This window comes from Lampetra planeri, chromosome 21, assembly GCF_965212315.1.
Source record: "Lampetra planeri chromosome 21, kcLamPlan1.2.h2, whole genome shotgun sequence".
Taxonomy (NCBI): Eukaryota; Metazoa; Chordata; class Hyperoartia; order Petromyzontiformes; family Petromyzontidae; genus Lampetra; species Lampetra planeri.
In genome coordinates this window covers 9230946-9258629 of record NC_136127.1, presented here as the reverse complement: position 1 = coordinate 9258629, position 27684 = coordinate 9230946, and the positions used below count along the sequence as shown (strand labels likewise).

Genomic DNA, 27684 nt, shown 5'->3' with positions numbered 1-27684 from the left:
TCTGCAATAAATTACACCACGACACAACGCAGTATTATTTATTCGTTATGAAACAGCAAATCGAATGCTGCCGAGTCACGGCCATTGCACCGTAACTCCACGATGGCGCTTACCCTGAACCGAGAGGGAGTTGATGCACGAATCCTCCCCGGCCTCATTGCTGATCCGGCAGGAGTAGGGCTTCACGTCGTCACTCGTGATGTTGAGCACCTCCAGTGAGGAGCTCGTGGCAGTGGTGGCGATCTTGAACTTGTCGCTGTCCTGGAGCTCCTCGTCCTTTCGGAACCAGCGCACCGTGATCTCCGGCGTGCCCGTAAACGTGCAGTTGAAGGAGGCCGTGTCGCCCAGGTTGACGTTGGTGCTCTGGAGTTTAGTCTCGAATTTGGCCGGTTCTACGAAAAAATGATAATCAGCCGGCGGGAATAAGGGCCTGAAAATAATATATGCAGCGTCTATGGGCAAATAACATGGCGGGTGCCCCCATCTTGTCCGTTCTCAGAAGATAAGGAGTGCTGAGCCTGGGTAGTGCTCAGAAGGGCAACCGCCATGTATAAAACAGTTGTAGGATACTGTGGGGCTAGAATTTCAGCTGAAGGCAGCAGAGCAATATCAGTTTGTTGTACTGCACTATGCTCCAATGTCTATGCTTCCAGCCTCTACCAACCAGCACTGACGAGCATGGTGAAGTATGGTCAAATAACCTCCATGACCAGCATGATGTGGGGATGCCCTCATCCAGCGGCAGTTTGAAAAAAAAGGTGTTTTCAAGTAAAAACAATATAAGGTGTATGCGATGGACAATCGGTGTTATTGTTAATTCGTAACATTTTCCTTGGTGATATCCGCAAATTTGTTGTTTTTACTGTCATAAAAATAACTACTTGACATGAAGATATGCGATGTAAAGAAATACTCTTGCAAAAGCTGATTGCAAAAAGGTGATACTGCCTCTGAATCTGCCTCGACTTGCTCCTGCCACAAATAAAATGCCTGCCTTTGTACGTGCGTTCACACACTGACCCTTAACGGCACAATGCTGCAGGACAATTACAAACTTAGGCACTTCGTTTGTGCGTTGAGCATAATAGAATCACAGTTTATCGTCATGCAAGACGTAAAGAAAGTAGCAAGTTGGAATACAGTAGGTATTGGGTATGATGGGAACATCAAAGGTAGGAATGTACATTCATCGCGGCGATGTACCGTTATTCGCTATCACAAAGATAAACCTGTGAAAAAAAGTAAGACATTTGCTGTAATAGGTTCGACATCTCGTGTGCATCGCAGATGGTGACACACCTTTGACGAACAAGGTAGCACTGCAGGTCTGAGTTCCGACGGCGTTGGACACCTGACACGAGTATTCTCCCGCGGCTGTGGAATCGACTTTGTCCAGCTCGATGACTGCGGTGAGATTCTTCAAGCTGATTCTGGAGTTCCTGCTTGGCAGCAGCTCCGTGCCGTCTTTGAACCACTTGACGCTCAGGGGATCGGTGCCCGAGACTACGCTCGTGAAAGAGACTACGGCCCCAGGTAGGGCCTCCTGCGGTTCTATGACCTCCTTAAAGGAGGGTGGTTCTGAATAAATCCAAAAAATGAAGGGAAATGTCAACACGGACGATGTGAGGAGGATTCCAAGACCTTGAAATCACTTTTAAAGATGACTTTTAAAAGCACACCGACGAATAAGGAAAAATCCAAAGGACTGCACGTGGGTGTTTTTTTGTCATTACAGAATTGTGCCGTGAAATACATGAAGGCTATAAGGCACTGTAGAGGTGCGAATGTGAAGGCTGAGCTCGTGCGCTTGTCACACACACACGGTAATGCAGCCTTATAAGAAAACAAATTCACAAGACACTTCAAAAGCAATCAGTAAGAGACCGCATGTGATAGTGTTGAGAGTGAGATTGTGTCATCTTAAAAATATATACGCCGATCAAAGTCACAATTAACCTATAGACAAGCTAAGACTTAAGTTGACAACCTAAAAATCTGCATAATGGTAATGTTAAAGGTTTTTGTTATCACATGGCAAAAGTTTTAAGAACATGCCATTTCAGGTATGCATATATGCACACGAATTGATGTTAAGTCACCCTTGTGTGGCTTCAAATAAAGGGAAAGTTAGGCCACGGTGATGTTTTTAACATCACTTTTTGAAAACAAAACATTGTTGTTGGCAATCATCCGTTCATAAGCAAGCCATGTACTGACCCATGACTTTAACTTTGGCCCAACAGGATTCTGTCCCGGCGGCATTGACAGCCTTGCAGGTGTAGGTCCCTTCGTCGGCTTGGCTTGCGTTCAGGATCTCCACCTTGGCCGTGTTGTCCTCGAAGCTTATTTTGAACTTGTCGCTATTAGAGATCTCCTCGACCCCCTTGAACCAGGATAGCGTCAATGGCGAGCTGCCGGCCAGCTTGCACTCTAGCGTGGCTGTGGCGTGCAGCACACAGTCGCCATTCTTCAATTTCCTCACGAACGTCGGCGGAACGATGCGATCTGTACAAGCCGTAGTAGTAAGACAAAAAAGAAGGGGTGATTCTAAATGACGCCGAGTCAACCGACCGTGTAATGGATCAAAATGAAAACAATCGAAAGTGAGATGTGCGTGCAAATGATAGCTTCAACGTAGGCTACTGCAATCGAGTTAAAATGCCTTATAGGCGTGCATTAAATTATTATCAAATTTCATCGATCTGCAGTTTGAAGATTTAGTAACATTCCGTTTTGAGCAGTCACGCAACTAATATAACCAATGTGCAGACACTGACCGAGGATGGTTAAAGTAGCATTGCAGATGCTGCTTCCACCGTCGTTTTGCACTTCACAGTAGTATTCCCCGGTGTCAAACTTGTCGGTGCTCATCAGCTTGAGGGATGCGACGTTGTTCGTGAAGGTCATCTTGAACTTCTTGCTCGACTTGAGCAGCTCGTGATCCTTCCGCCACCTCACCGTGATCGGCACCGAACCAGCCACGCGGCATTCGAAGAAAGCCACCTCCCCGACCGTCACGTTTACCGATTCCATTTTATCCACGAACGTGGCCGGCTCTGCGACAACAAACAATAAGACGTACCGCAATCAGGCGGCCACTTGCGACCATGTTTTTTCAAGGCATAAGCGACGCGGGACGTGAAAGCACTTTTGCCTCTCTCTCGTGGGAATGTACTCGTATTTTTCAGCCAGACAAAAAAATGTTGCCGCGTTATGCATGTGCATCAACTGGAGACTGGGTGGTGAAGAATGTTATCAAGTTTCTTCATGCATTTTGTGTGGATTTATTGAGTTGTCCATTTAACTGGTCGTCAGTTCTCTCTTGCAGGATACGTACGCGTATATTTTAATGCGCTCTGCACCTTCAGACTGTAATATATTCCAGCGCAATGACGGTGGAAATAATGCAACGCAAGCAAATGCAGTCTAACCCCCCTCCCCTGGGGGTTAATTAAAACCGATCACAAATGTGTTACAGACTTTAATGTTCAATTAAATATCTCATTGTACGAAGATTAACACGAAATGAAAACTGATAACAAATTGCCCATTAAATTGAGTGGCGGGGGAAACCTTGACGGCGATAACTGAACGAGCTAAGAGCTCTCTCCGGGAACTGACCTTTCACTGACAGAACTGCAGAGCAGCTCTGGGCTCCGGCTTCGTTCTTGGCGTCACACGTGTACTCGCCAGCGTGGCTCTTCTCAGCCTTCACTATGGTGAGGATAGCGTGATTGTCTTTGTAGGATATGTTGTGATTCTCATCCTCGGCAATCTTCAGCTTGTCCTTGGACCAAGTTATTGTCATGGGCTGCGAGCCAATGAGCGTGGCGTTGAGTGTTGCAGAGCTGCCTTCCGAGACTTCGCTGTTGATGAACTTTTTGGTGAATTTCGGGGGCTCTTTGAAATTGAAAGCAAAGGAAAAATGTATTAGCTTCGTTATTTATCGAACGATGTTTTACGTAATTTTTATAAATTGAAAAAAAATATATATATACTGTATAAGGTAAACAAGTTTACATATGTTGAACAAATTATATTCAGCAATTCTTTTTCAATTATACCACACCTTTCAGTTTGATGTTAGCGTGTGATTCGTCTTTTCCAACGTTGTTTTTGACCTTGCAAGAGTATTGGCCGACGTCGGCCGCGCTAAAGTTCCCAATGCGCAGTGTTGCGGTCGTGTTCTCCAACTTGGCTCGGTACTTGTCGATCTTGGGCAAGTCCCTGGCGTTTTTGACCCACTTGACATCAAACGGAGGGGAGCCATGGAACTCGACCTCCAGGGTCACATCAGAGTTACCGCGAACCTCCATGGAATCGAGGGGCTTCTTGAACGAAGGGATTTCTAAACAAGGAAGATGTGCGTTCACGTTCATGTCATCATTATCAGAACAACAATAATGACGATGGCATACCTGTCAACCCATACGGTTTACCCGTATTCTTGTACAGGGAAATTGTCTTTTCAGGTCCATATGGCATACAGCCGTTTCAATACGGGCAAAAACATATTTTTTGTCTATTTGATTGTGTTTCTCCGTTGTGATGGGACTTTGTAGGATGAACGTTGAGATTTATAAGGGCACAGGGTGACCAATACGGTCTGTAATAAGGGAGGCACTGATAATGGGTTGACAGGTATGTGATGTCTTGATTTGAAGCTTTCGTGACTGCAGGAATCCATACTCTTTGGTTCTTTCGGTAAAGTCACATAGGTATAAAATAAAATAAATCACGACGTTTCGGGCGCAACACAAGCGTCCGTCATCAGGTGATATGTGACTTTACCGAAAGAACCAAAGAGTATAGGTATGTGATGGTAACATAAATATGAAGTCAGCTTGCGCGCATGAAGAGAAGAGTGGCGTGTCGGAGACAAAATTAACATTCACTGAATGCAAATGTGGCAAACTTTAGACGTGTTAAAGAAGAAAGCAAGGTTTGAACATTGTATGCATTGAAGGAAAAAAAGCAAGGCTGGTATCGTGTATGAATTAAAGATTAAACAAAGTGTTTGCAATGAAGATTTAAAGAAGGTTGGCATAACGTATGCATTCACAATTAAAGGAATGTTTTCATATAGTGTGCATTGAAAGTTAAATGAAAGCTTGCACATTCATGTAGTGTGCATTCACGTCGTCTGCACTAAGGAGACATCTGTGAAAAAGAGCTTCACAGCTCATCGGATTTCTCCAGGATAAATAAAGATTCGGATTCGAAATAAGCTTCTGTGAAAATAACACGCATTATCTGTGCATCGCAGCAGTGTCCTTGGCAGGAATGGAACCCTGAATGGGTGAAAAAGGGGGAAGGCGACGTGCGATTCACATCGAACCTTTCACGGAAGCGGCGCACGTGCAGCTGACGGTACCAACTTCGTTCTGCGCCTCGCAAGTGTAATCCGCACTGTCCTCGGTCTCCGAGTCCCTGATTTCCAGGACCGCGACCATGTTGACGAATGAGAGCTGCACTCTCCCGTCGGCTTTGACTTCATTGTCATTTTTAAACCACGTGACCTTGATGTCCGGAGAGCCCTTGAGGGAGCAATCCAAGTGCACCAACCCCTTCGCCTTCACCAGCAGTGTGGGATTAAATTTCTTCGTAAATGATGGCGGTTCTGGGGGGGGGGGGGGGTAAAAGAAAAAAAAAATGTGACAAGGGTTCTGAGTTGTTTCGCACAGAACAACAGGAGCGAGTGCAACTCTCCCCCCTTGCCCCCCTCACCCTGGGTAAAATACAACTCAAGGAAGTAAAATAAGACGAGGTTCTTAGGCTTTAGAGCCCTTTAACACGATTGACGTATACGCATAGTTTACTATTCTTCGCGCGTGCAGCGAGAAGAAGAACGAAAACGTGAACAGGTGATATTTCAAACTTTCACGGAGACCACAAAGGCGGGTGCATTGTTTCGGCCGAAAACAATGGCGGTTTAGTTGGGCTGCCTACACGACCCTAAGGAGCGTTGTCTTCTCACCAAGACAGTCGATAACATTTGTAACCTCTGCCACAGTGTTGCCAATTCAAGAAAGGAGGCTGCGTTTCTTCGTAAGAAAGCAAAGCAAGACACTTAAACCACCAAACCGCGTGGCTTGAGTTCTTCTGTAGCTTTAACATCTTTGCAAGGTGCATGCCGGGAACGTCCAGAATTGTCTCATTGAGGGCAGTGGGTCACGTAAATAAACAAATCTATGAGAGATATGTATGAAATATCAGAGTGATCTAGAGATGTATTCGGAAGAGCTATTGGACAGATGAGGATGGGCAAAGTATATGACAGATCTAATCAGATCTTATCAGACTTGGTATGCTATGAGAGGGGAGGGAGATATGCATTATTAGACATACTGATACGGCATTCATGCCATACCAAAGTCCTCATTCCTTTGGCCCAAAGCCCTATTGAACCCCAAGCCTGTGTCACTCCACGACAGAGCCATGTGGTGACCAAGATTGTTCACCGAATTATTTCACACACACGTTCATGTGTGTGTGTGTGTGAAACAATTAACTTCGTTCATTTAACTTCAAAGGTGTGGCGGGCCACGTTTGATCGTAATGGCCCTCAGAAGGAAGTTTGGACAGCCCTTGACGTCGGCCACAACTTACCTTTGACCTCCACGCTAGAAGCGGTCGATTCGCTTCCGGCCTCATTAGAAGCTGTGCACACGTAGTCACCCGTGTCGGCAAGCTCGGACTTGAATATCTCCAGCACGGCCAGCTTGTTCTTGAAGGTGAAGCTGAGTTTCCGGCTGGGACGAATCTCCTTGCCACCCTTGGTCCACGCGACGGTGACGCCCTTGTCGTCATCGACCTCACACTCGAGCCGTAGGGGCGTGCCCACGGCGGCCTTGACCGGCTGAAGGGCCTTTGAGAAGCTGGGCTTGTCGGTGACACTCAGCTGCGCGCTGCACGTGTCGCTGCCAAACTCGTTGGTGGCTTTGCACGCGTAGGTGCCTTGGTGGGTGCCGGTGACGTTGCCGATCGCCAGGATGCACTGGTTGTGCTCGCTGCGGATGGCGTAGCTGTCCCCTTCGCTGATGTCATCGCCGTCCTTTGACCAGACGATCGCGATGGGGTGCGTGCCACTCACTTCGGCGATTAGCTGCACAGCTTTTCCCGAAAATGACTTGATGGGTTCAAGCTTTTTCACAAAGCTCGGTGGACGCATTTCTAAAAGAAAAATGCCTTTGTAAGAACTTCAGATGAGGTTTTACCATCACTTGCTTTTGTAGTCAATATTTTAAGACTCTTAGGGAGGATAACAGGTACAATGGGAATTATTGTAATCCTCAAATGGTCAAAATGTCTCATTAACACAAATTAGTCGGTGATACTGCTTTAGCAGTTGTGCCCAAGCACGAGAAGCAAAGAAAATGTCAGCACAAGCATCGATAACACTGTGACCTTAAAGGAAATAATATACAAGAGGGGACGTTTAAAACAATGGCCCATGAAGAATGACCATTGCCCAAAATGTCGTCTGTTACATATATTTTCCCTTTGAAGGCAAATGTATTGAATTTTTCCACGTATATTATTGCAGTGAAAATTGCCGCAAAGGATTTACATTGTAGAAAATCATTAAAATTACAAAAGATTAAAATATTCACAGAAGAATGTTTTTCAACCGAATGAATAAACTACGTCTCTTTTTGGTTCCAGAATAAAGGCTTGAACGTGTTTATGTTTTGCACACAATGGATTTCATCGCTGAGAAATGAATGACATTTGATGGGCATAGTCACTAGAATGGCAAAGAGGAAGATGACAAATATTTGTTTTCATTTTCTTTGCCATAAAATATTTGCTGCACTAATCCACATGCTTTCAATGAACTTTTTTCAATTGGAATTGCTGTTTTAAACCACCAAAAATGGTCAAAATTACCAAACGCAATGATCCAGCAATTCCCAAAATGAAAATGAAATGACTAAGGGATCTTTGGGCGGTGGTTTAATAACCAATTAAAGTACACCACCAAAGATTTGACTCCTGGCTACAGGAGAAGGCAGGTACCTTTAACCATAAGGATTGCTGAGCATTCATCAAAGCCAAAACGATTGAAGCATCTGGCTGTATATTTAGCCGCATCTCCGAGACCAACTGCTACGATTAACAACGTGTGCTTGCGATCTTCTGACAACATTTTAAACCGTCCGTTGTTAAGAATCTCCTTGTGGTCCCTGAACCAGGACACAGAGATGTCTTGCGTCCCTCGTATCACACAATCAAAGTACGCGTGAAGGCCAGCTATGGCCTTTTGGGTGACAATCCTCTCGGCAAACGAAGGGGGGACTGCCTCTGCAGTTAAGGTGAAAGAAACCAATACAGAAGTTTCGTCATAATGTGAGCAACGACGAGATATATCATGATGCGTCTGGTGAAACATCTTGGATCCTTGCATATTAGGTGAAAAACTGGCGTAATGGCGACGACCACGTTTAACTTTGTAATAAAATGTAACAGATCAGACAATGTTCTCAGGTTATAAGCTTAACGGTGTTTGAGAAATATGTATTAAAAATTCTGCCTCAGCTCTACTGGTGTGGTGGGCATTGTTGCTGCTGTTATTCTGCATGCATGCATGATCAGAAAGTACGTGTTCAAAATAAAGGTAGAGAGAATAACCCATATTGCAGTTTATTTTAATGGAAGCAATGATATTTGGAACAACTATATTGTATAATTGCACCTCTATATTCACAATAACAACAACAACTGCAATTACCACTCATTTTGCATTTTTGTAATAAAGACAGGAAGGAGGACTTACCTATAACTTTCAGATCAGCGGTGCAGCTCACAAACCCAGCAGGGTTGGTCGCCTTGCAGGTATACTCGCCAGCATCTACTGTCTGGGTGTCAACAATCTCCAGCTTGGAGATGAAGTTCTCCGTGGAAATCTTGTACTTGTTGGAGGTCTTGATGATCACCTCGCCCCTAAACCACTGGAAGTTCACCAGGGGAACTTCCTCAATTTGGCACTCAAAAAGCGCCGAGTCACCTTCGCGGACTTGTTGCGGTTCCAGTCTCTTAATTATGGACGGAGGATCTGAACGGTGGGACAGCGGACAACGGAGATTAATTCGTTTTCGAGAACGGAGGCTGCCGATTGTTGGGTTCTCATGCCATGCAGGTGGTGGTGAGGAGGGCGGGTGGGTGGGGGGGGTGGCAATGACGGTGGGGTTGGGTCACGGGGATGGAAAAGCACACGACGATTCAGTGGAACAGGTGCTCCTTTGGAAGGCCGACCTGAATGGGGAGGCGAACAGGACAAGGTGGGGTTAGCAATGACCCAGCGGAGTGTGGCGACGGATGGCAGACAAGCAAAACACGGTGACCGTCAATGTGACGCGGCGAAACAACGGAACGGAGGACGAGCAAAACGGTGACCGTCAATGTGACACATCGAACAACGGCCACGTGTTGTGAAGTCCTTAACAACACGTAGAGCCATACAGACGAATGAAATGAAAGTAGGGGTTAATTGAACACAGTGACACATAACACAATGTTCGGGTGCTTGAACAAGAATGGCTAAAGCACATCAACTGGGGACAATGGATGTTTTGTTGTCGTTCCTTGTAGGTTAATGTCGGTGAAGTGACTCAAACTCCATGAGTGCATTGTTGCTGATTAAATGTGAGAGGCGAATGGAATGAATAAGCATTGTTGTCTGCAATAACCATAATGGTTGACACGGATATGGGGATGTGACACACCAATGTTGTTAGTATGGCATGCAGGTGAAATGTAAATGACTTAAAATACCAGTTTTATTTTTTATTATATCACACATGTTTATATTATATTATATGTATTATTATCAGTATTCTTATTATTATTATTAAAAAGGATTAACATTTTGAAAGGGTACATATTAAAAGCATTGTCATTGTTAGTATTTTAGCAAATATAAATATACTATTCATGTACAGCTGATCTTCCCTTAATTTTCTCCATGATAAAAAAAAACTAGACATTATATTCCCATAACGATCTAGATATATATAAAAAAAAACATGCATGCATTAAAATAACACTAATAATACTGCAATTGCAGTTGTTAGTATAGTAGTGTTCATCCCCATATTCCAACCTATGGGCTCCTCTTTGGTGATAGTCAGCTGAGCAGTACTTTGAAATTTTCCAGCAAAGTTGATGGCCTCACAAGCGTATTCGCCTTCGTGTTCTTCCTTGCTGGCTTTGGTGATGGTCAGAGAATTGTGGTCACCTTCCCTGAGGCACCTGACCTCGGCTGAAGCTACCACTGGCCTTCCACTGTGGTACCAATTGACCTGAGCTGCGTGTGTAATGCTGGCAGTGAAGGTGGCTTCGTCACCCTCAGCTACGGTAGCGTCTTGCAACTGTGTGATGAACACCGGGACGGTGTCTGCTGCCTTCTCTGCCACAACTTCGCTTTTCTCAACACTTTCGGGTATTTCCGTGGGTGTTTCCTGTGGGACAATTACCTCAGGGGATTCCAAAATCACGGCCTCCTTCTCTCGCTCTATCCGTGTGTTCATCGCTAAAGTGGTTACAGATACATCATCGGGTCTGGACATGCCTCCTTCTTCGGCGACGCTCGCACGCTCAGCCAAGGGAGGAGCAGCGATTTGGTCCGAATGTTCAGCAGTGAGAGTCGGGAATAAGCTCTGCAAGGTGGCGTGAAGAGCAGCTTTAACTTCCTTCGTGATAACTGCCCGCTGAGGTTCGTAGCCTTCAAGAGTCAATGTAAATTCAAATGGAGTAGCCGTCAAGTTCGTGACCTGATAAGTGTAGAGACTGAATCTGGATTCCTTTTTGTAATCTACCTCACTAACGGTAAAACCACCCAGAATTTCTACACTTTCGTGAGTCATCACTACCTGCTTCTGCACAATTATGGACGTTAAAATGTCCTGCACTTGAGTCCTTATATCTAAGGTGTACACTTTAGGTTCCTCATCCTTAAGCTGGTCTTCTTTGATCAACAAAGTAGTTTCTTTAGAGCTATGCAAGTGGAGGACAGACTGTGGCTGCTTTTCAATCACTAGGGTCTCCTCAGTTTTTACGGAAAATTCATTGGCATGTTCCTCACTCGTTACCTGCCTCTCCTCTACAAGCAGTGGAAGTCCCACTCGCTGTCCTTCCTGAATCCCAGAAGCAAATTCAACCTCGGTAGCGCCAAGGGATTTCGTGCTTTCCAGAGTAAGCTCTGTCTTTTCCACTCTGATGGCTGTAACGGGAGGTTTCGGCTCTGTGGTAAAATCCGAAGTCATCGCTTCAACCTCCGCCAGGGAATCTGTATGACTCTCCTGCAACGATTTCACCTCAGTTGTTTCAGACGACAGTAATATGGTGTAGAGTGGTTGTTTGCGACCAACTGCCTGGAATTCGTCAGGCTTCACGGAACAAGTGCCCTCTTTCTGAAGGTGCATTGGCTTCGACACTGCTGTCAGGGACAACGGCGACTGCCGCTCGTTCAGAATATTGGGCTGAGCACTTTTGTAGCCCGAGTCCAGGACGGTAATGTGATCCGCAGGGATTTCTTGCCTGTCCTGCGAAACAACAGCCTGCTTATACGACTTTTCTACTTTGGACGGGGCTGTGTGGGAATCTGGTTTTACTGTTGCAATTATATCCTCCTTGGGGAGAACTGCCTCTCCACTGACAACATGGCTATGAAGGGTTGTACGAGCCTGCTTCTCACTTGGAATAATAACTGCTTGATCTGTTTTGTCAATATGACCTATCATTTCATGATATATAGTCCACTGGTCTTTCCCAGTGGTTGACTGCCTCACGGTTAAATCCTTGGATGATTCTGCCTTTTCCTCGACTGGTATTTCAAAGGCAAAACCGAGTTCTTTTGGAAGTGTATCTTGTCCTTTCACCACCATGGCATGTAAATCCTGCTTGCTTTCCTTCTTTGAGGAAATATTCACCGCACTCTCTACGCCCACTATTTCCTCCGTAGATTCGCTCTTGATCCCTTTCCTCTCTTCTGTAATAAGCAACGATTTGAGGAAAGTTTCTGTAACCAACTGCGCTTTCTCGGGCTTCGCTTGCTCTGTCTGGACAACCATTTCCTTCTGCAAAGAAGCCTGGTCTTGAACAACTGAGACCGCCAATGGTTTCGCAACCTCTTTCTGCGATTGCAGCTCCACGGCAGAATCCAGCACGTCAAAGGGCTTCGCTACATCGGCACCCATTGGCTGCCTCTCTTCCATCACCAACGAGTGGACCTCACGGACGCCTTCGACGCCAACGTGGCCCGTGTGCATCTCGGGAAGTTCGGCCACAAAAGAAACCTCTTTGGGCAGTGTTTCTACGCTCTCGACAAGGTGAGAGTGCACAACGGACCTTGGATGTGGCTGTGGAACCACCGACTCGGCCTCCACCTTACCCAGCTCACGGGACTCGTCACTTGATATCATGAGCCTCTCTTCAGCCACCACTGAGTGCACAACCTCCCTACCCTGAACCTTCGCAGTTGAGGTCGACACCTCTGACATGGTTTCTGCCTGCTCACTATGGACCGTCCGCTTGTCCTCCACAGTTTGCACAAACACAATTTTCTCTTCCTCCTGTTTTTTAGCCCTCTTCGGCATAGTCTTTTTCGCCTGCACTGGAGGCTTTTCCTTTATCTTCACCTTAAGGTAAGCGGTGCACTGCGTCTCTCCGTTGATGTTGTTGGCCACGCAGGAGTACTCTCCTTCGTCGCCTTCCAGGGCGCACGAAATAAAAAGCGTATATATGTCTCCATCATGTATGAGCCTGTGGTTTCCTGAAGGTGGAACCGGTTTCTGGTCACAGAACCACTGAACGGTGGGCACAGGATCGCCCAATACCGTTACACTCAGCCGAATCTTGTCTCCTTTGAACACCTCTGAATGGGTCATTTGCTTGGTGAAGACTGGCAGTGTGCCTTTCATTTTACCCTTAACTTTCTTAGGCCTCTTGATTTTGGAATCCCCCTCATCTCTTTTCTGAACTGACGGAATGCTTTCCTGTGCGGTGGGAAGCTCGTGTAGAACGGACTCTGGTGGTGTTGGTGATGGCCTGAACTCTAATGTGTTGGACAGTGTCAGTGGAGGTGAGGGCTCAGGCGTGAGTTCGGGTGTCTCGTGTTTCTGAGTAAAGATCATCTCGGTGGTGTAGGTAGGTTCTCGCTCCTCCTCCACGTAGCTTACAACAGTGCTGGAAAAAGAATCTGTGTAAAGAGTAATCATGTTAGACACTACACGCACACACAAACTCACACACTTCACTTCAAACACCACACACATCAACTTTAAATACCTTGTTTGCTGAAGTGTTATTTCAACATGTTTAAACACCACAACCAACTTTTACAGCCTTGTTTGTTGAAATGTTATTTTTTTTTAAATGTGTAAGTACGAATATTATTCATTAACGAAATCTGTATTAACTAATATGCATTAGTTTTGTATTGTATTTTATGTAGGGGGTTTTGTAATTATGAAATGTAGTGTTACTCAATTTCTGTTAACATGTGCTATACTGTGCTGCAAAAGAAAACAAAACGTGTCTACGTACATCACAACATTGGTTTTTATTAACCACAATAAACACAACACCGACAAAAAAATATACGTTTATTAAAAGACACGCATCGCCTACATTGTCGCACGCGATTCCATACCCAACCTCTTTACTTAACTTCTACAACCAAATATTTGTGTTCCTCCGTCAAACCGAATATTAAGGTAATACCCATCCATTGCCTACATTCGCCAAAGACTGACGATGGGGAAAATACATATTTTCAGTTTATGCCTTTTTCGCTATTTTAAACTGTTCAATTGCCAATGAGTTAAACTTTGGATATTTGCGGTTTGTGAAACCATTTAGCCTACCGTTCTGTGAAAGGGGGAAAAAAAAGATTCTACAACATCGAACAAAAAAAATTCAACACAGAGCTGCTTCGAAAAATCAGACCATTCAATGCGCATGCAAATCGATTTAAAACTCCACAATGCCTGCCATGCTCAATGAACTACTAATCACTGACTAGACCTGTTACCGAGTTACCAAATTCAAGTACTCTAGCTGAAAAAGGTTCTGCAACATCGAACAACAACAAAAACAGAGCTGCTTCTAAAATCAGACGATTCAATGCGCATGCAAGTCCATTTAAAACTCCACAACGCCTGCTATGCTCAATGAACTACTAATTACTGACTAGACCTGTTACCGAGTTACCAAATTTAAATACTATAGTTGAAAAAGTTATTAAAAAAACATTAAAAGCAGGCCAGAAACAACTATCAGGTGCTCACAAAAAGGTGCATTCAACAGCAAGACATTGTAGTGTTTCCCAGCATGATTTGCACGTCAAAATGACATTGCTGTTCTTTTGCATATATTCCGTACACAGCTTTGTGGCAGACGCCAGCTTAAAAAAGATCCAAGATTCTATCTCTTCGACTGGAGAATCTGCTTGAATTAAGCTGTTTCCCTCAGGTTGTTTCCAACGATTTACCCAGCGTGGGTAGACAGCTACGTTACCAAAGTCTCTAATAATTATGAAATTTGCATAAAGTTGTCCATTCTCCTTCTGCTCCATAAATATAATAAAAAATGCCACAAATATATCAGAAGATGTTCTACAGAATAGGTACAAGTATGGCAATGTCATCTTGACACGCAAAGGATGCTGGGATCTCTGTTATGTTGAGTTGTTGAAAACACAGTTTTTTTTGCCAGCCTATTTTCATGGCAATTTATACATACTCTTTGTTTTTTTCGGTAAAGTCACGTAGGTAAAATTAAATAAATGAAAAAACAACTACATTAAATCACGACGTTTCGGAGGCAACGCAAGCTTCCGTCTTCAGGTGGAACCGTTACAGCCAAATTCACTGTGATAAGATATCACAGTGAAGACAGAAGCTTGTGTTGCCTCCTAAACGTCGTGATTTAATTTAGTTGTTTTTTTCATTTATGTAATTTTTACCTCCGTGACTTTACCGAAAAAACCAAAGAGTATGAATCCTTGCAGTCACGAAAACTTCAAATCTAGAATTAATACTTAACCATTACTACATGATAATATTACTTCTATGAGACAAATACTTCGCAACAGCGATGCCACAGAAATAGATGACGTATTTATTTTTAAAGCTGTAATAATCATCTACAGAGCCCCTGCATATCATTGCAAGTACATATATATAACCAATAATGTCCAAGAAATTATCAATTGCTTGCATTATTCACTCGGGCGGGGATAATTCACCCCACCCAACCTTAGAAATGTAATGAAATGTCACAATTTAGCATCACAATTCATTTCAAGCATTGATCCTTTTTTTATCGCAGTGAATGGTAGAACCTCTGGTGGTGGTAGGTGTTATGATAACTCATTAAATATTAATATAAAAAGAGTGATTCTTTACACATGCAATGAAATGCAGGTATCACGTACTTCATAATTGGAATCGACATCAATGGATACATCGTTAACGCTCTACCATCCAAATGCAGTTCATGAAACTGACGAGAGGGCTTTCTATAATGAATTATACCACTCAATCCTATCTCATTTGCAGTAAACGGGTCCAAATGTGAGTAAATATTGTGCAATTATTCCCATGACTATCAAGTGATGTATATATATATTATTTAAATTAATAAATGGCTCTTTTTCTCAGATCACAACACTTCCAACAAAGCAACTTGCAATAGAAATGAAACTGTCAATCAATACACGATAATACAATAACTATGATGTATATCTACCGCCTCAATAACATTTCCAGTGCATGGAATAAAGCAACCAGAACGAGCTAAACATTGTACATAATGGTTCTAAAACAAACATTAATTTCACAAAGCACCGAGCGCAACCACTAAACATCTAACTCCATTATACAAAAGTGGCTCTAAAAGCAGGAGAATAGCGACAGCATCCCTGAGCGTGTGCACCCTTAGCCAACGGAGAGAGTTGCTTCCGTCTGTGCAATGCCTGAGCTGTTTGATGCGGTACATTTGTACGAGCCTTCGTCGCATTTCGACACATTTTTCACCGTGAGGATTTGTCTCTTTCCCATTGATCGCACATCAAACTGACCTCCCCGCAATTCCACGTCGTTCCTAAACCACGCTATATCTGGGGCTGGTTCACCTATGACTTGACATTCAAGTGACACGTCGCATCCAGGCGCAGCGCGCTTTGTGCCGAGAGGCTGGGTGAACTTTGGCGGTGCTTCGGTGATTAAAAATTCAAAAGAGCATCCCTCAGGTGCGATAGATTGAAAGTGAATGTCACTTTCCTGCGACGCCTCTGCGTACACATCAAAGTTGACGTTCACGCACTGCTCTCCGCCCCTGCCAGTTGCTTGTTGGGTGGCAGTGATCAGCTTCAAGCACTGCTCTGGCATTTGGGAGCCACTCTCAAACTCAAATTCCAGCTCTATCTCTGACATTTCATTCCCCCCCTTGTCCGCCACAAAGAAATCAAGCTCTTGAGAAGTGGCCGTCTGATCTAACGCCGACTCTCCTCCATCACCATAATCTGCAGATCCTTGTGAAATGCTCAGAGCGGCTCTGCAGCTGCTCTCACCAGCGCCATTAACCGCTTTGCAGAGATACATTCCCCTATCTAACAAAGAAACATGCTTTATTTCCAGAGAAACGTATCCAGACTTATTTGCGATCAAATAATGCCCATCCGTGCTTGAAATTTTCACGTCGTCTTTGTACCAGGCAACGCTGGCAGCAGGCGCAGCTATTATGCGGCTGGCAAAGACAGCCTTGGCTCCGAGAGGGGCCGTTACGTCTGCGATGCGGCCCTCAAATCGTGGCGGAGACTCAGATGGCCCGACGTCAATGTTAACTTGTTCAATTTCCCGACTTGCTAAGTCCACATTTTGTACCCCCAAAATAATTGGGAAAACATCCAATGAGATAACCATGCTCTTGTTGTCCTCCGCATATTCAGGAATAGTTATGATTTTGACTTGTTCAAAGTCACTGCCATCATTGTCATCCAGCTCAACCTCCAGGAGAATTTCCTGTGGGGATGGAGATCGCGACAGATCATCCTGGTCAACATCAAACTCAATAAAGTGATGCTGAGTCACAGGCGACGTGGCGATGTTCCTGTCGAACACTGGGAGCACCTCCACATTGGCCAAGCTCTTTGCTTCGCCAATGAAATTTGTGGCTTCACACATGTACACTCCCGCATCCGTCGGTTTGACATCCTTTATCTGCAGGATGTAATGACAGCCCTCTTGCTCCATGACCACATTCGACAGAGGCTGAATTAAGCGTCGATCTTTCATCCACAGAACTTCTGGAGGTGGCTTCCCTACGACCTCGCAGACGAAGATTAAGGTTCCATTTTCATAAACTTTCTTGCCCGTCAGCGGTTTTACGAACGCTGGAGGCGTTTCGCTTACTTTGTTGTCCACGCTTGAATAAGCCTGCCAGAGTGACTGCGAGTTTCTGTTTTCCTGGTCTTCCCGTATTTGTTGCAGAGTGAGTTTGAGAGCAGCCGGGCCATGTCCCTCGTCTGCTGAGCTCTCCCCGGAGCTCCTGAAGCTCTTTGGGGGAGTGTACAGACGATCGGTGGGTAAGAAAGGCGGAGGGGTGTGGTATTGCTCTGACGGTGTGGTCATTGACTCTGGGGGGGTTTTGTAGCCATCTGGAGAAGTTATTGGAGTGAAATAGCCCTCGATTTCGGACACATCCTCAGTACTTATGCTCATCATCCCGATCGACATTTCCGATTCGGGAGATAATGGGCGCTTTGCCTCATACGACTGCTGGTAATAATCGTACAGTGCCCCGAATGTGACATCTTCAACCTCACAAGAGGTAATGATCGGTTCGGCAAACGTGGCCTCGGATTTTGTATCGACCAGTTCATCTGATCCTTTTGGGATGCTTTCTGCCTGCTGCTCCTCAGTTGAACGCAGGTAGTCGCTCAGCGAAAACTCTTTCTCTTTTTCCGTCTGTTCCTCTGATATCTCACACGTAGTCTCACTTGCTGAGAATCCTGTATCTTCAGAACCTCGATAGGCACCGTCACCGCCAAACTGCAATTCATCGGCCAATGCCAATTCCTCAATGGAAAAAACATTTTCCGTTTCATAACGGATCAGCGGCTGGGGACTGCTGCGTCTGGCTTGAGTTTCGCCCCGTGTGGTGAACACAACAGAATTGTCTTGCTGCAATGAAAATTCTGTCTCTTTGCTCTCCAATTCGACAGCCTTAGTAGGAAGAGACTCTGCAAATATCATGCTATCTTCTCTCTGTGTAACAGGCTCATATATAACGTGGGAATCTTCATCACCTGCTTGCTTTATCTCATCCACCTCTGCTGTGGCTTTTGTTCTTGAAACTGCAATAACAACCTCAATGTTCTCCTCCTGCTGTGAAGGGAAGTAACTTTCCTGCATGAGTTTATCACCTTCCGAAATAACGTGCTCTCCCACAGTGCCCATTACATCAGACGCGGCGTGCGGACCCATTTCTAAAATTACATGTTTTTGGGAATCTGTAATATCTGCTGCTAGGGGTTGGCCTCGTTCCAGTTTTATCTCCACTCCACGATGTCCCGTCATCGCTGAAAAAGACATGTCTACAACTTGCTCGCTGATGTTCTCTACAACCCACTGACCTTCACCATCCTGCTTCTCTGATCCATCGCGTGGTTTATTCTCTTCCGCATACAGGCCCGCTGAGTCTCGGAACGACGATCCCACCTCTCCCTCAGTGGTTATTTCTGCATGTAGCTCTGTAACCGCGCTATACTGCTTCTCGAGAGATAAATTAGAATCGGAATGCGATAATATTTCCCCACTCACGTTAATATTTTCAGGAGAAATTGCTTTAATCTGTGACTCACTGTGTTCTCTATCGGTCACTGTGTTCAGAACAGCCATTGAAAAATCTGCATTTGAGAATGTGCCCTCTGGCTCTGATATAGAAATGCCCTCAATAGTCTCAATAATTCCAGAAGTGAAACAGCAAGCCGCAGTGTGATCATCAGTACGATCACCTTCAACCACTTGTCTGAATCCTTTAGCGGTAACTCCATCTGTCCCATGTTCTTTCTCGCCTTTAAGTACAACAGAAACACCTTCATCTTGCTTATCAATGCTACCTGGAAACGTATAAATAGGCAGTGGACTTTCTGCGTGCGTGTCAGGTAATTGCTGAGCAACGTCTCCCATAACTTCCTTTCCCATGGGTTCCACTCTGCTACACTCATCACCAACTGGCATGGACACAGCAGTCTGTTCTATCAGTTGTTCGGCTTTACGAACATCACTTTTTTCTGACTGTTGCTGTGTCTGCACAGACGACTTGCTGGACGCAATTACACCTCGTGACATATCTACACTGTGAATGGTTTCCATAAGTCTGTAGTCTCCAGTTGAATCAAGTAACCTTCTCTTCACATCATCAGCAAATGCTGCTGTGCCTTCATGTTCAACCCTTTCCACTGTCTTGTTCCTGTCTCCGACCTTAACACCTCCATGCTGCACATGCTTTACTGCAGCATGTTCACTCTCCGTCACGCCAACGTCTGCACTTACGGGTTCGCATTTACTTTCTGACGCTGGCAAAGCGCTTTCTTCGGCAACGATACCACGGACAACCTTATCTTCCTCAAAGGCGTCAGTGCCAGGCAAAGTTAGTGGAATCTGTGCGTCTGATTGCATCTGTGTAGATGTTTCCACATACTCCTCGTGTGTGATTACAGGTGTTGTTGTGCCCAGAGTGTCTACTAACTCCACCTGTCTATCTTCTGAAAATGCACTCATCCTTTCTGCCTCCACGAGTTGTTTATGATCATCCTTGCAACTAGATTCGAATGGGACATCTACTATGTGTCTATCGTGCACTGGTACGTCGTGGATTATATCCTTAACAGTTGTCAATACTCTGGCACTTGCGTCAAATTCCTTATCAGTATCATCAACGATCCTTGATTCCATCTGGATATTCTCATCAAGTGAAGCCTCATGCAAACCAATCTCCATCAGCACATGCTTCTCTGTAGGCTTCCCTAGATATGCATCAGCTTTATCAGCCACCGCCTTAATCATGCCTTCATGTTGTGCACTTGTTTCTATAGCTGAAACCGTCTGCATCTCATCACTTACAATTATTTTGCTCTTATCCACCTTCTCACGATCTATGTAATCGCCATCAATGGCTTTAACTACTTCCTGCTGACTTTCTATCACCTTCTCTTCCCCTTTTTCACTTACGCCTTGCTGCATATCCACAACATAACTGGGGCCTTTTATCTCCAGCACAGCACTTGAGGGTTTCGGTTTCTGAAGGGCCTGAACTGGGCTCCAGCGATATACATCTTGACCAACAAGGGCCTGGTCAATAAACTGTGATTTGTCTCCAGACTTTACAATATAGCTCTCTGGTTCACTTGAAGCATCACTATCCTGAACCGCTGAAACTGTGGGCTGCTGTTCATTACCCTTTTCGCTTCGAAGTGGAGACCTTGAGGACTCAGTAGGATAACTTTTATTTCCTTCAGCAAAATCTTCAGGATCTACAGTTTTAGTAGGTGCATTCTGTTCTAATGGCTCTGTTACAGACACGCCTGCCATCTCGACTACAATTTTGCTAGTTTCTTTACCTGGTGAGTAAAACATTTCTTTTTGAATATTTTCTTCAGGGCCACTAGGCTTCCTTTCCCACCCGTCTGGTCTATTTTCTGGAATATACTCATATTCCACCTGTTCAGATTGTGGTAATTTATCATCATGTATGACAGCCATATCCACAGTACTGACAATATCAACATGTTCTGTTTCTAAATATGAGCTGCTCAGACTGTCTTTTGTAAGACCTTCATACGGAACACTAGAGCTTGGAGAATAAACATGCTCACCATCTTTAGCAATACCAGACGACTCGGCTTCCACAAAAAATGCTGGATCCATTTGATGTTCAAGAACACCGCTACCTGCTGTCACAATGGACTCTGCTGTGGTTCCTTGAGCTTGTTTATCAACTGCACTAGGCCAGAGTTCGTCCTGTATGACAGCCCTACTGTAACCAACACGTGGCTTGCTGATCACTGGTTTGTTTCCCTGACTTATGACTTTAACTTGTGCTTTAACCGGTTCCCACTCCCGACGATCCTTAAAATCAGCGCTATACGTTTCTTTTAATATGCCTTGTAAGTATGTGGGCTTATCTTCAGGAGGACCCTTGATCCCCACTGACAAAACATTTGGTACTGTGCACTGAATTTGAAGTGGCGTTGCTATCTCTGTGGTTACTGGTATGATCTCTGATTTTTCTGTGCCACGGGCATCGATAATGTTTTCCGAAACAATCCGTGGGCTTACTTGTTTTACATCTTGAATTCTACAGCCGTCATCTGCACGCAGCTTTTCAATTTTTCCAACATTATCAGATTTTTCTGTATCTGAGACCTCAATCATTTCCACCTCTCTCCCCTCCACTACGGATTCCAGCAGCTGGGTTGGAACGGCAGGGCCACTTACTTCCTCCTCAGACAGCTTGGACCTTTCTCCAGGTGCCAACGTGACACCAACTTGCCCTGCACCGTAATGTGACGAAGGCAAGTCTGCGCCAAACCTTTGCTCTCTTCCCTGCAGCAGCACCTCTGCCTCGGTGTAATCCCCCTCAGTGTATGGCCTGTACCCCTCCAGTGAGCGTTCATCCAGAATGGCGCTGTCGTCCGTTTCCCCCCCACTTTCATACACGTACGGAGAATCGACTCTGGTTCTGAACATGTACTCCCTGCCACGACCCCTGGAACGATCGGCCTGCATAACAGTAGTTGGTGGAAACTTAGGCTGGACGTTCACTGCCTCGGATTGCTTCTCAAAGCGTATCGTGCTAACGTTTGGTGTAACTGGGGACTGTTCTTGTCCCGTTTGATCGAATCGAGACTGAAAATTCTCCTTTAGCCTGCGTAGAATTTTTGCACTTTCCGTCGACTCATACATGTCCTCATCACTCGTAAAGAACTGCTCGTCCACATCCTTTAACTTTATTTCTGATGTTGTATCGCCGTACTGCCGCGTGCTTCCTACGCTCTGACTTTGTCTGGTCCCCGAGTAAAAAACTGATGATGTATGTAGTTTCTGATTTTCTGAATCCTCCGTGAAGGGCATTTCGATAAACAGAGCAGAGCAACACTCAACTTCTCCCACGACGTTTTTAGCCACGCAGCTATAATCCCCAGCATCGCTGCTCGTGACAGAGTAGATAACCAGCTGATATCGACCCCCGCCTTCATGAACATCGTACTTCTCCCCATCTATGCACAAAAACAGCATATCTTTAGCCCATGTCACCGATGGCTCTGGGTCGCCAAATACTAAGCATTCGAACATGGCATCGTCGCCTTCAATGCAAAACATGTCCTCGGTCGCTTTGATGATTTGAGGAGCCTCGTGCATTTCCCCAAACTTGAATTTGAACTTGTGCTTCATTTTTGTCGGCGAGACGCCTTCCGAGTCTGACGACGTGAACTCTGTCGAATGGAAACGCTCCCTGACTTCCTCCTCCTCTTCCTCCTCCTCCTCCTCTTCATTTTCTTCGGCATCTCTTTCTATGGTGGGAGTAGGTGCGGTCACCATGATCTCCACTGGCAGAGAGAGCCCGCTGGAGTGTGTCTGGGAGCGACTTTCACGGGGCAAATACTGCATTGAGAACGAGCCCATAATATCGGCGATCTCTGGATCAGACTCTTCGGATAAGCATATCATGGGTGGAATTTGATATTGATGTTCTTTCTTTACCATGGTCACCGTGGGTTTCTGTTTTGTACCTTCTTGCAAGGCATGGTGCTTCGGAGCAGGCGTTTCTGCAGTAGCTTCTCTCCCTTTCAGATCACCCGAAAGCTTAATCGATACCTTCTTGTCAGAAGTAAGAGGAGGTTTTGTGGTGGCAACGCTAGACTCGGGCAACGTGTCGAATACAGAGCCCCGTGGGAGGGTTCTGGTCTGTATTTCCGAAACCGTCTTAATTATGTCGTCACCGTGACTAGAAGCGTCTGCTCTCTGAATATCTTTTTTCTCAAGGGCACCCCCAGCAGGCTCTGACCTAATCCCACCTTTGCTTTCCTGCTGTTGAGCAATAGATTCTCCAAATGGTTCAAAATGTATTTCTGATGTTAAACTATTCTTTGAAAATGATGGCATTTCAGCAGACGGCAGTTGAGACAGGAGTTCTTCTTGCCAGGGCTTTTGTTTTAAAGGTGGCTTGTTGCTGATTTTAGAGGAAGTCTCGAACATTTCCTTGATCTTCATACGCTGTGGTGGTGGCTCCGAGGGCACATGAGCTTGCTTGTGTTCAGCTTGTTTCATGAATTTATCTCGAAGAGTTTTGATTCTTTCAAACGAATGGATAACCATGGGTTCTTTTTCTTCAAGTGGTTTTATTTGCACTTCGTCCGTATGTAACCCAAGGATCTTCTCCATCCTCACTTGAAAAGCCTTTGTTTTCTCTGCAACTGTTACGTGTGTATAGCCCTCATCACCTGGCACGGCCTGCTTAGGTTTACCACGTATGTAAGTGACCATTTTATACTGAGAAAATGATTGTTTATCATCATCCATGGTTGCCAGTCGACCGGTCTCTGAAGACGAGGCCTCGGGTAAAGGCAGGCCTTCTTTTTCTGCTCTCCTTTTCTCCAAAACCCTCTTCTTAGCTTCCCGTAGGAGCTGAAGCTTGCGTTCAATTTCTTTGTCAAGAGACGTTTGAGCAACGAGTCTCCTCTCCTTCTTCACCGTTTTGAGAGGGGCTGCCTCTGGCAACTTTGATGCAGCAGGGCTGAAGGGCAGAAGAGCCACTCTGGGTGGAATTTTCTTCTTTGGCGGAAGTGCAGATTTCTTGATAACGATCACCTTTCCAGTTATCAGCCGCTCTGAGAACAGCGCTCGAGGAAAGATGTCAAAATGTTTATTTTGATAAGGAGACCCGACATGCCGCAGTTCCAACCTGCCAAGGTCTGCCTGCTTCTGCTCTAATGCCGAATCACCAGGACGGGTCCTACGCCCCCTCCTCAAAAGGGCCAGGTAATTCACATTGTGCTGATCATGCATTGCAATAATCAGAGAAGCGATGGACTCGGCTGACCCTTCCGAATTGATAGCAAACACTTTGTAGCTTCCAGAATCCTGCTGCCGAACAGCTTCGATCTCCAGGGAGGAGACATTATCGTGCATTTGGCTTTTAATTGTAACCTTGTATCGGGCATTTTTCTGAAGGGGCCTGTTATTAAGATACCACGTTACGCTGGGAGTGGGGTTTGCAAGAATTCTGCAGTGGAAAGCAGCAGGCTGACCTTCTTTTACTGAAACGAATTTCAGTGACTGTGTGAATGTAGGTGCTATGTTTTCTGTCCAAGGTCTATTGGAAGATGTAGTGGTGGTGTGAGCAGAAAGGATTTCATGATTCAGGTCTTCATCCATGTATGGTTGCATCCTTGTGATTCCTCCTCTGGGGATTGAATGTTCGCTTCCATCAATAAAGCCCCATTCTGTAAAAAAAAAGGAAAAATTACGTCTAAATTCAGGGAAGAAAAATTGCAATGCAAACTTCAAATGAATGAAAATGTTTAAAATTGAATGCGTAATTGTTTTATGTAATGCATGCAAACGTAGCAAGCAAGAAGGATGTTATAAGTGAAATAGAAAAACGTGAATAGTCCAACTCACCATATTTGTTCGAATAAACGTTAGACTTGTGACAATAAGCGTCACAGAATCTGGGTCGTTGGATCTTCAGATAGTGCTGCAATGTCTTCCTCTACAGACTTCTAAAAACAACTTTTCTCTCATAATAATAATTACTTGCAAATCGTTTGCAGAGTGAAACTCGGTTGCAGGAAAAAATAATAATCTAAGAATACGATTCCGCCATTGTAAAAAAAAAAAATGGTAACCTCGCCTGACTTGCACACAGCAGAACGAATGCCCTCTCTGACCCTCGTGGTAAAGCGGCAAAAAGCTCAGTAAAAAAAACCCAACATATCCGTTTTCTATGACAAGTATGCAGAATTAAAAATTTCGGCCACCAGCATTTGTTATTTTACGCAGAAATTGGCTGAAATTCACTGCTGTTCGGTGAACAGACGTTTATTCGAACCAATACAGCTTGGAGATTATGGGATGTTTAAATGACTTTTATGTCATGCAATGAAGCAGAGGCCTGAAGGCTAAAGAAGGAATGCTGTCTGCAAGCCAGGTCAGTTAAGGACTCCAAGTTTTATATTCTACGAATTAATACCCAATATATGTTGTCAGCTAGGACACCTTTTGCACAGTTCATATCACCATAAACGATCAACAATACCAATACATCATCACATCATATTCCACAATTTTGTGGACCACTGATAAAGAAAGATACTGTGCATGTGCGTACAAAAAGGAATGTGCAAAGTATGTATCGTGGGTGGAATTGTCAGAAAATATCAGTTGTGGGTATTTATTTGACTGTCAAGTCTCAAGGCCCTCAAGTGAACTGTTAGCGAGCTTGCTGGAACAGCGACCCTGCATGAATATTGTTTTGTAGAGAAGCTGGAATCATCAAGTTATAGTCACACAAACACCCACACAAACACCCACACGCATGTAAAATATGCACTCGGGTATTAAGCAAGCCACATGTCACCATAAAACAACACATTGTCATTTAAAAAAAAGATAAAACAACGAATTACATTACTTGAAGGGTGAATATGCCAACAGCATTAGCAATTGTTCAACGTAGTGTTTGGTCATTTTAACATTACTTGTATGTGTATATATAGTAAGACATATTCCCTGAATTATTGTAAGAAAGAAACCATGCCTACCTTTGACCTCTGGCTGAAGAGCTGCAAAATAAAAATAATAAAGAAAACACCGGTTAATGGCGAATCAACAGAAAATATCAGAAACGTTTAGCAATGATTCTCAACTTATATTCCACTATTTAACCACATACCTACACTGGCTCCTGATCTTAAGTAATGTAAAAATTAACTAAACACAATATTAAAGTCAGCTGTGCAAAACACAAGTATAGCATTAGACACCATTAGGTTGAGAATAACTTAAATAGTGTACACTGTGGAGGAAAACATTTACACAAGACCTTTTTTTGTTGTTAAAAAAAACTTTGTTTACACAATGACATTCTCACCAATACTGACTTTGTAAATCAACACACATGGGTAATGTATGAAGAAGAGCAGTTTTAACGTGAACATTACAGACTGTGCCATGTCCAACACATAGCCATGTGAATGTTCTTTCATTGTTCTTTTCACGTATGGAGGATTGGACTCATACATGCTTGCTTATTGAAATCAGTCATTGTAAAAAATAAAAATTGTTAAATAAACCCGGGAGCAGAAAACAAACAAGTTTTTTTTTTATTGGAAGGACATTTCACAGTCTATAAAAAGTATATATATATCAGCTCGGGAAGATACTTCTTGAGGAAGTCAGCCTGTGTCATTGAGGGAAAACGGTAGGTAAATGGCTTGAGGTTTATGGGAGGTTATTGGAAAGACTCACAACAAGGAGGTGATGAAGTGTCTCATTGTGTTTTTTTTATAAGTGGTAAAGGTTTGTTGATCAACAGCTGAACACGAAGTGAAAAGAGAAAAAAAGCCAACCACTGAAAAACAGGTCAAGGAGTGGAGTGGTTATAGCGATGATGTTAAAGAGGTACCGGAAAAGAGATGGCAACACTGTTTTATGCTTCGGGATTAATACATGGAATTGGTGGAAGAAGAAGAAAAAAAATTTTAGTTAAGCAGGTTCAGCCAACTCCATGCAGACAGTTTCCAACCTGACACTTTGAGTCGGGTGTTGCAGACTGCCTCTCCTTCACTGTTGAAGGCTCTGCAAGAATATGCGCCACTGTCTTCGTGCATAACTGTCATTAACTGCAAGCAGCAAATCCATCCGTTGTAAAACATGGACACGGCCGGAGAGTCCTCGATTTTGATCTCATCGTGCAGCCAAATGACTTCAGGGATGGGGTTCCCCTTGACGCGGCACACCAGAATGACACTGTCGCCTTCTTCCACGTGGGCCTCGGAGGGAAGCTCCTCTGTGAACTCGGGCGGGTACGGCGGGGTCATGACCAGGTCTTCGTAAGCGACGACGTCCGAGTACTCAGGAGCGGCAGTGCTCTGCCTCGGATGCACCGTTTCAGGCGTTTCCTGAGAATAATTTGGCTTTCCCCTCAAACCGGCTGGGTCGGCTGAACAAAAAAAAATGTAAGGGGACGATAAATACAATTGAGCGCTAGTTCAATCAGACAATTCGAGTTGGGTTTTTTTTTTACTTTTACAAAGATAACAAGATTTAGGTTACGGTACGTAAATTCATTGTTGAGGAGTGAAGCGGCGATGCAGTGGTTTGCGAACACTGCGCTACACCACGCTGAGAACCCAACGACCCGAGTTTGATTCTCGGGCCATGGCCGATATTAGTGGAGAGAAAATTGCGATGTATGATCCTGTGCTGGGGCCTCCTCTTCACCAACCTGCGCTGACCAGCATGGTGAAGTATGGTCAAACGACACCAATGGCCAACATGGTGTGGGGGACACTTTCTTCCAGCACTGGATTGACAAATGGTATTATTTATATGATATTACACGACATTTTATTATAATGTTAAATTTGTTAATTTAGCTTACTTGAAATAGCTA

At 44.5% G+C, this 27684-nt stretch overlaps 2 protein-coding genes across 2 annotated transcripts in view; both read right to left on the bottom strand.

Moving 5' to 3' along the window:
- Positions 1–27684, bottom strand: part of TTN (titin) — a 340888-nt gene that overhangs the window by 256707 nt on the left and 56497 nt on the right. Inside the window, exons 40-51 of the mRNA XM_078603948.1 lie at positions 26815–27231; positions 25832–25852; positions 10103–13198; positions 8777–9055; positions 6610–7173; positions 5339–5620; positions 4070–4348; positions 3622–3900; positions 2778–3056; positions 2218–2505; positions 1300–1578; positions 114–392 (exon numbers count right to left, since the gene is read on the bottom strand). Coding sequence (XP_078460074.1) covers positions 114–392; positions 1300–1578; positions 2218–2505; positions 2778–3056; positions 3622–3900; positions 4070–4348; positions 5339–5620; positions 6610–7173; positions 8777–9055; positions 10103–13198; positions 25832–25852; positions 26815–27231 — 6342 coding nt within the window. The remainder of the gene's footprint in view (positions 1–113; positions 393–1299; positions 1579–2217; positions 2506–2777; positions 3057–3621; positions 3901–4069; positions 4349–5338; positions 5621–6609; positions 7174–8776; positions 9056–10102; positions 13199–25831; positions 25853–26814; positions 27232–27684) is intronic.
- Positions 15818–24989, bottom strand: LOC144724648 (uncharacterized). The gene has a single exon (XM_078603947.1). The coding sequence runs from the start codon at positions 24453–24455 to the stop codon at positions 15939–15941; it is 8517 nt and encodes a 2838-aa protein (XP_078460073.1). The 5' UTR covers positions 24456–24989; the 3' UTR covers positions 15818–15938.

Coding starts and splice junctions, on each gene's coding strand:
- LOC144724648 (XM_078603947.1), bottom strand. CDS start 24,455: ATGCAACCATACATGGATGAAGACCTGAATCATGAAATCCTTTCTGCT.